Raw genomic sequence first — 8,534 nt, forward strand, 5'->3', positions numbered from 1 at the left:
TTCAGATGGGCCAAATTGCCAAATAGATATACATTTAAAAATGTTTACATGACAATGTTTGAGAAGTTTTGAGAACCACTGTTGTAACAAACACTACTGTGTCCAGATTCATGTGTCACTTGACTAGACAGTTCCATTTACCAACATTCATTGCTTGTGGTAAAAGCAGGTGCTGCAATGACAGCTTGTGTGGTTGTTGACTGTTATACCCTCATCAAACTGAATCTGAAAAGAAGAAAGAAAAAACAACAGGAGAGTTTTAAATCTTGTGTATGTAGGTCATTGATTCTCAAGCTGTGGGCAAGGGGAATTTGTTCAGGTTGTCATTCCTATAACTAACACTATATGAGGTGATTTCACAAATTACCTCCACCCTATCTCATTGAAGATCACCCATTGTTTCAGGTTGAGATGAAATGCTAAGTATGGCACATAATTCAATAGTACAGTATATCATAATGATTCAGATACCATAACAAAACATGATATTACAGGGGTAGGAAGTCTGTATTTGCATTGTTATTTTTTCTTCTTCAGAAAACCAACAACACATTCTGATGCAGGAAAAAAATACACTCCCTAAATTGCAACCAATTTATTTTCTTTGTAATGTATTTGATTGAATCTGCCTTGTATTGCAAGAAATGTGGCAGCAAAATAAATAGAATATATTGAGTAATGCTGATATTTTGATATTTGTTCGATTTTCAGATTTTAAAAGCTGATATTGCAGATACCGATATGACCGATTAATTGTGTCCCTAATAAAACGCTTTTATATAATTGCTGAACTAATAATCGCATCACTCATGCATGCACTAGCGTGTCTGATATCTACTGTGTGATGTCTCTTACTTGCACAAGAGAGTGTGATATATCTGCTGCTATATTTATCGGCTGCTAAGCGATGTATCTTGCTTGTGCAAGAGAGTGTGATGTTTTTATTTTCTTTCTTTTTTTTAGCATACACCTTATTTGAAATTGTTGTCCTGATATCTGACTCTTTTCTATGTTTTTTCTCTCTCTTCTTATTACTATTTATTATTTCAGGAGCTTGTATGGAAAATACATTCACCCACTCCTTTACAACTGTAAACTTGTGTGATGTGATCAACTTGACATTTTGGCTGTACCTCATTGTGGTGTTGTGCTACGCAGCATGATGCCTCTGACGTGATGTTCTTTGGGATTGACATGGTCTTCATAGTCTTCAAAGGTGTTGGGAATGCTCTGGAGAAGCAGCAGCCCTGGCACTGGTAAATTGGGCCTAATACGTTGACATACTTCGACCAGAATGTGTTCCTTTTCAGTGTACATTCGCAGCCCACTGGGGAAGTGTTGAAAAGAAGCCGTGTTTAACATGGAAAATGCAGTGACATTAGGGTCAACTACACAGATACATCCTCAATGTTAAAGCTGTCCTGAAGGAATGCCTATATGTGTCCAGAGAAGATATTACGCTTAAGGCAATACTACTTGTCAACCAGTATGTGTCCTACGCGACACGATGGAAGGAGGTTTTTTATAATTACTGTAGATGTGCTAGTTATGGTATTAAAATACAGTACTCTACCATAAATATTGTTTTATTCATTAAAATAAGGATTGCAGCTTTAACAGGGTAAATTAACACTGAAGATATTACTATATGCACATTGCAGGATATGGAGATATGTTCATAAATGATCTCATTCCATACAGTAGTTACTGTATAAGAATCTTTGGAATATGAAACCATGAACAATCTGAGTTTTTATGACCTAGTCTATACTGTCTACACCCTATACCTTCTCTTTGGAGTAACCGTATAGCAAGTAAGGTATTCCCTAAACACCTCAGTTATCATGCTGAAGTGCTTCAGTATGAGGAAATCTTACCATTTGCCAAGTCTGTGTTGGGGTGGGAGTCCGCTATGTAAAGAAGGCACAACAAGACTAGGAGAGGGAGTCTAGTTGATTTCACTGAGCTCATCATGATGACGGTAACCTTACCACATACAGAGAGAGAGAGAGAGAGAGAGAGTAAAACAAATGTTAAATGCCAATGACTGGAGAAATACACAATAAGCTAACAAAATACATATGTTGAAAATATTTGTAAAACGTTACCTCTTTCTTCTTGACGTTTTGACGAAGACCTTTCTGCCTCAATTCATGCGTTTTTAGACCTGGGACCCTCAGTCTATATACTCTGCTGGGATTATAATTATAAAACAACCTTATCAGTGATCTCGATGACTCATTGGCCTTCTTCATAATCCCTTGAAAGCAAAAAAGAGAAAAAGGGTGGTGCATAGAGTGGAAAGTCAAAACACACTCCCATTATTCTTCCATCATGGTTATGAATGTTGCGTCCATGGCCAAGGTTTGTGTTACTAGGTAACTTGTAGGTAGTTACAGTACACTGTTATTCATGTCATGGCAAGGCAAGGTGATCGGGACTTTTCTTTTCTTGACCTTTTTTTGTTTTCATAAAGTTCATGCTTTACTTATGACCTAATGTCCTAATGGACCTGTTAAATTAACATTTATTTGGGTGATGACAGTAACTTGGGACAACATGGAAGTCAAAACATGAATAACTCTTCATAAAAAAAGAACATGTGCATAAATTCATGCAATCACATCATAGACTTTCTAAATGTACTATACCAGCAGCATCCCATGTTAGTATTGACACAGTACGGTTTACACAGTACGGTTGTATGCAGATGGATGGGTGGGTATACTAACCAGTGGTGGAAAAAGTACTCAATTGTTTTACTTAAGTAAAAGTACCAATACTGCAATTTAGAAGTACGGCATCAAAATGTACTTAAAGTACTCATATTGCAGAATGTCCCATTTCACAATGCATCACGTTGCGACGCATTGTGTGAGTTTGTAGATCGGCTATTTTCAAATGGCCGAAATGTATAGGATTGAAGTGGTTAATGTATGTTTTCGCCAAAGTAACGAGTAACTAAAGTTTTCAAATAATTGTAGTGAAGTAAAAGTAAAAGAACTTGCCTCTGAGATGTAGTGGAGTAGAAGTAAAAGTACTGGAAATTGGAAATACTCAAGTAAAGTACAAATACCTCTAAATTGTACTCAAGTACAGTACTTAAGTAAAAGTACTTACTTTCCACCACTGATACTAACTAGATGAATGCATGGATAAATAATTGGATGGAAGATGCATGGGTTTTTGGCGGAATGGATCGTTACTCATTATTAAAGTGTATCCATCTGTCTGCCTTCAACAGTTGAAATGTCATGGTTGAATATTAATTTCCTCTTCCATTGGTTGTGTTGGTGATAAAGCCTTGACATTAAAATTGTGACATTATTATGTCATTATGACATTGTGTAATCCCACAGTTGGTCATTGTGATCTAATTTGCTAAATTAAAAACTAGTTGCCTCATTTTGACAATTCTAACTCATTGTAATAAAATGTGACCTCTATTTATTAATCAGTTCAACATGCATCGTTCCAAGTAGGCCAGTGCCCAACGGGCACCGCTCTAGTATACTGTATATAATAATATGAATATGATAGACAGATCATCATCATCATTTCACAATACCACGCCAGACTTTCTGGTCCTTCATTACCATCCCCAGTTCCTGCTTACTGATGCATGTGTGCCTAGAGATGACATCAGGGAACGACAGCTTTCTACCTCGATCTGGTCTGCTTTGAGGCAGAACTCCAGAGAAGAAGGTAAGATATAACCTCATTGTCAGCTCTGTAGCAGTGGCCAGCAAACTGTGTTCTTCTGGATTGGACTAGTGAAGAAACACGGGGAAGGTTGCCGTATATTAGATCAGTCGATGGGTGGCTCTTCCAAGACAGATTTTGCGCTCACATTAGAAGGTTGGTGTAAGTGCCATCCAAACGTTTCTTTACAGACAGACAGACAGACAGACAGACAGAGAGCTGGCCTTCTTCACCAGCTTGTTCAGTTTGTGAGTGAGTGTCCCTATCCCTTGTGCTGATGTAGCTTCCTGTTGCACAAATTGGAGGACCTTATCCTTGCTCTGTCCCTTGAGGATGTTAGAGTTATCAGTCCATAGGTGTCCAGTCCAGTGACCATCTCCACCTTCTCCCCATGGATTGATGGGGTCCTCTTCTTCCTCTGTTGGTAGTTCACCACCAGCTCCTTGCCGCCTTGGTCTTGCCTGGCCTGGGCTATATACTCCTCCATTTTACCATGATGCAGCTGACAATGGATGTGCCATCAGAGAACCCCTGTTGGTGGCACATTCGCAAATTGAACACTGACATTTCATTGCACATACATGCATAGGCATGTTGAAAAAAGAAAAGGTAGAATTGGCCAACTGACAATATATGATATTTTAAATATTTACACACACAAAAACGTTTTTCTGGGCTTATGATATAACATATTTATCCATTTGCACTTTTCTCTCTAGATGCACAGATCTGAATCCTCTCATTGACTTTCTGATGTACAATGTTGAGTTTTTTAAGTTCTGTGTCAAGCATTGAAGAAAGCTCAGGTTGACACGTAGTGTCGTTAAAACAGCACCGTAAATTCCGTCTGCCCTCTGGTGTTCTTATTTCCATCTGTGAGCCTGGTTCTTTTCGTTTATAATACAACGTTCTCGCTGTGATGAAAATTCTATAATAGAGGATGAGGATAAGAGCCAAGGGAATGTATAGAAAGCCCAAAAGGTAGAGTATATAGTGTAGAATACGTGGTCATGCTTGATAAAACACTGGCCTGATACATTTTCACTGGCTTCTTCATTAACATTATTACTGTCATTGTGATGCCTCCAGAACAGTGGAGGCATGGTGATGAGGGTGGAGATGGTCCACACTGCAGTAATTATAATAAACACCCACTTTGAAGTCCTCTTGTGTGCATACGCCAACGCTTTGGTGATGGCCCAATACCGATCGAGGGCAATGGCACATAGGTGCAAAATAGAACAAGTGCAGCAGGTCATATCTATACTCAGCCAGGCTTCGCACAGAACAAAACTCAGAGGCCACTGATCCATGGCGATGTAGAGCAGGGGTGCCCACACTTTTTGACTTGAGAGCTACTTTCAAAAACATTATAATATCATTGCTAAAAATGGCTTTGGAATAGCGGCGCTGGCATTACATTTAAGACAAATGCACTTGGAATGGGAAAGGGGAGAAATGGAATAGGGCCCAGGCCGTAGCGTAACGGTCTGGGCACCGGACTGGTAATCCAGTCGCAGTGTGCCGCGGGTTCGACTCCCGGACCCGACGCGGCCTTTACTGCATGTCATCCCCCCATCTCTCTCCCGTTTCCTGTCAGCCTACTGTCTGTCCCTTCAAAAATCAATAAAAGGCGTAAGCCGCAAAAAAAAATATCTAAAAAAAAAAGAAATGGAATAGGCTATGTAGGCCTAGAGTTCTTTTTGTTTTTGTATTTCATTTGTAATCTACTGACATTTGTGGATTTTGTGCACAGCAACACTCTTGAAAACAAAGTTACATTAAGTTGCATTATGGGTTTGAGCTGACAGGCCCTTTTTTTATGTCAATCAATCAATCAAGTCAACTTAATTCAAGTGGCAGATGCCAAAAAATATATATATATTTAAATTAAATATTCTTTAGAGGCATGTCATTCTTTAGAGGCACAGCCTTTGTGATCTACTGGTAGATCGCGATCTACCTTTTGGGCACCCCTGATGTAGAGTATGCTGAGTGGCATCACTAAGATGGCCACCAGCAAATCAGTTACTGCCAGAGAGCAAATGAGATACCGTAGTTGGCTGGGAGGTGGAGTCTTTTGGTGATCAGGATCACTAAGATGACCCCAGAATTTTGTAAAGCTGTAATAAATGCGATGATGCTGAGGATTGAGAGTACAAAAAAGGTCTAAGGCCTTAATTACCTCCATGTTAATACCTCTTTATCTGACTGCTTTTAGGTACAACCCACCATTATTGTCACTTATCCATTTAAACATGGAGACCTGCGGGCCTAGTCTTGTAGAGTTGACTCATGCTCTGGTGTTCCAAAGTCTTATTTGCAGCACCTATATGACAAGACACATTTCTTGTCAATTCTTATTTTTTTCTCTTCTCTATGAATAATAATAGCTTGCTTAAAATACAGACAACACAACATCAAGATGTTATAGTTCTTGTTCATTCTTTCAATTTCTTTGCTGAATTATTTGACACATAAGTGATAAATAATATTACACATGTAAGTGGCAAATCGAAATGTAAATTAATTTCTCTTCCTATTGATAAGAACAGTCAGGGGCAGTCTCTCCACATGGTGGCATGAGAGATCTATGATTTAGGGTCAAGTGGGATGATTACATTGAGCAATGCCCAACAGTGGGTGTGTTCAACATTTGTACAATCTTTGACCTTGGTTACTATCAATCATTTGGCTGGGGCATCCCCCTGGAACCCTACTCACATTGAGAATCAGTGCAGTACGCTACCGTAAACCAGAAAACGTTATCAACCTACCTTTGTATGTTGCGGTAGATTCCTTGTACTTCTATGTACTTAAAGTATAACGTTGCTATAGGTTTGTTCACATGACTAGCACCACCTCTCTAATTTCCAAGTACAGTTCCAGTACACAGGAATGACAGTGAGTGTGTGTGTGTGTGTGTGTGTGTGTGTGTGTGTGTGTGTGTGTGTGTGTGTGTGTGTGTGTGTGTGTGTGTGTGTGTGTGTGTGTGTGTGTGTTTGAAAGAGAACAACAGATAAAGTAAGGGTTTGAAAGAGAGAGATAGGTATAGGGGGAGAGAGGGGGTGGAGGCTGCAGGCTACATACCGCTGCAGGGTGCAGATGTGGGTGGGTAGCAGGGGTATTCAGATGCATCATTCATCAGACGTTTCGTGAAATCCATCCATCCATCTATCTTCAACCGCTTATCCGTAGTCGGGTCACGGGGGGCAACAGCTCCACCAGAGTGTTCCAGACTTCCCTCTCCAGAGCAACATTAGTGACTTCCTTCTGGGGGATCCCGAGACATTCCCCGGGGTCTCCTCCCAGTGGGACGTGCCTCAAGGACCTCCCTAGAGGGGCATCCTCACCATGGATGCCCGAACCACCTAAGCTGGCTCCTTTCCAGGCGAAGAAGCAGCGACTCTACTCTCTCGTGTGACTGAACTTTTCACCCTATCTCTAAGGGAGATGCCAGCCACCCGTCGAAGAAAACTCATTTCGGCCACTTGTATTCGCGAATCGCGACCTTATTCTTTCGGTCATGACCCACACTTCATGTCCATAGGTGAGAGTAGGAACAAAGATTGCTCTGTAGAGCTTTGCCTTCTGGCTCAACTCTCTTTTCGTCACAACAGTGCGGTACAGCGACTGCAATACCACCCCTGCCGCTCCGATTCTCCGGATGATCTCCTTCTCCGTCCTCCCCTCACTTGTGAACAAGACCCTGAGATACTTGAACTCCTTCACCTGGGGTAATGCCTCATTCTCTACCCGGGCTGCACAATATCAGTTTCCTGCTGAGAACCATGGCCTCAGATTAAATGCGTTCTTCAAATGACAGTTGCATCCAGTTCATCAAGAGTTAGTTATTCACCTGCTTTGTGATGGCACTACAGGCATTAGATTTAAACTTAATGATAATTTGTTATATAGTCTCCAATCTATTAATGATAATTTAGGGAAGGGGTGGTGGCCCCTCCAACGTCTGGCTTTCAGAAATTACAGTTTTAATGTTTGCTTAAAGAATTGCACCCCCATACACCATGTGTATTCATTAATTGTATAAGAAATATGGATGTTTATGTGTTGGATCTGTGTAATCGAGCTGTGCCTTAGCCAGTGGCAGGTATAGCCTACTGTATACAAGACAGTCTGTTTTTATGATCTTTTCTACTGTAAAATGAAAACGTTTCTTTTTTATAATATGTTTTAGTTTAATATTTGGACATTAAGTTTGATGTCTGTTTCTCATCAAGTGTGTAGTGCCTTTACCTGCAGCCAAGCGTTGTTACTGCTTACATCAATTAGTGTTAGTTTTGTTGACTAAGACTAAAGGTCCTTGCAGACTGGGCGCGTTTTTCAGAAAACCGGCGGAAAAACGCTGCTAAAAATCTGAAAAACATTGCATTAATACTAAAATACTAAGGTTTTTCAGAAGACTAAATATGACTATTAAAGACTAAATGGTGTCATCAATGCTGATTATGTTTAAGTCAAAGTGTAATAGGATCATTGATCACTTCTGATCTGTATGGCTGCTTTTTTATATCTCTGCTCAGTCATCATGAGAGCCTTATTAGTAGATGACAATTTTGCACTGTAACAACCTACCGGTGAACCAAAACATTGTACATTATCTGGCTGTTAACATGGAGTCCAATAGAAATATTAATGGAAGATTTAATAGTATAGTCAAATATTCTGTAGTTAGGCCTACTTGAAGTGCCTAAAAGAATGTGCACAAAAAAATATGGTGAGGCAGCTTTTTGCTTCTACGGCCCAACAGCCTGGAATAAACTTCCATTCGAGCTCAGACACGCACCCTCTGTAGACATTTTTAAATCTCA

At 40.1% G+C, this 8,534-nt stretch overlaps 2 protein-coding genes across 2 annotated transcripts; both read right to left on the reverse strand.

Annotated features, from left to right (window-relative positions):
- Positions 1-114: 114 nt before the first annotated feature.
- Positions 115-1,982, reverse strand: cga (glycoprotein hormones, alpha polypeptide). Its single transcript, XM_083792070.1, has 3 exons — positions 1,878-1,982; positions 1,134-1,327; positions 115-225 (listed from the first exon to the last, which is right to left on the reverse strand). The coding sequence occupies exons 1-3, from the start codon at positions 1,972-1,974 to the stop codon at positions 148-150; spliced, it is 369 nt and encodes a 122-aa protein (XP_083648196.1). The 5' UTR covers positions 1,975-1,982; the 3' UTR covers positions 115-147.
- Positions 1,983-3,964: 1,982 nt separating this feature from the next.
- Positions 3,965-5,999, reverse strand: LOC310878524 (5-hydroxytryptamine receptor 1E-like; the record flags this gene model as incomplete). Its single annotated transcript, XM_083792854.1, is given in 6 exon segments — positions 3,965-4,204; positions 4,618-4,662; positions 4,665-5,006; positions 5,666-5,755; positions 5,758-5,825; positions 5,969-5,999. Coding segments are annotated over 6 exon segments (816 nt in total).
- Between the last annotated feature and the right edge of the window lie 2,535 nt (positions 6,000-8,534).

This window comes from Protomyctophum parallelum (assembly GCF_964188405.1).
Source record: "Protomyctophum parallelum genome assembly, chromosome: 20".
Lineage (NCBI taxonomy): Eukaryota > Metazoa > Chordata > Actinopteri > Myctophiformes > Myctophidae > Protomyctophum > Protomyctophum parallelum.

What these genes read in the sequence shown, in the direction of transcription:
- cga (XM_083792070.1), bottom strand. Translation starts at nt 1,974, where the DNA reads ATGATGAGCTCAGTGAAATCAACTAGACTCCCTCTCCTAGTCTTGTTG. An exon ending in CAACACAGACTTGGCAAATG is followed by an intron (nt 1,328 to 1,877) that starts GTAAGATTTCCT and finishes ACACTTCCCCAG; the next exon opens with TGGGCTGCGAATGTACACTG. An exon ending in TAGCACAACACCACAATGAG is followed by an intron (nt 226 to 1,133) that starts GTACAGCCAAAA and finishes TCTTCTTTTCAG; the next exon opens with ATTCAGTTTGATGAGGGTAT.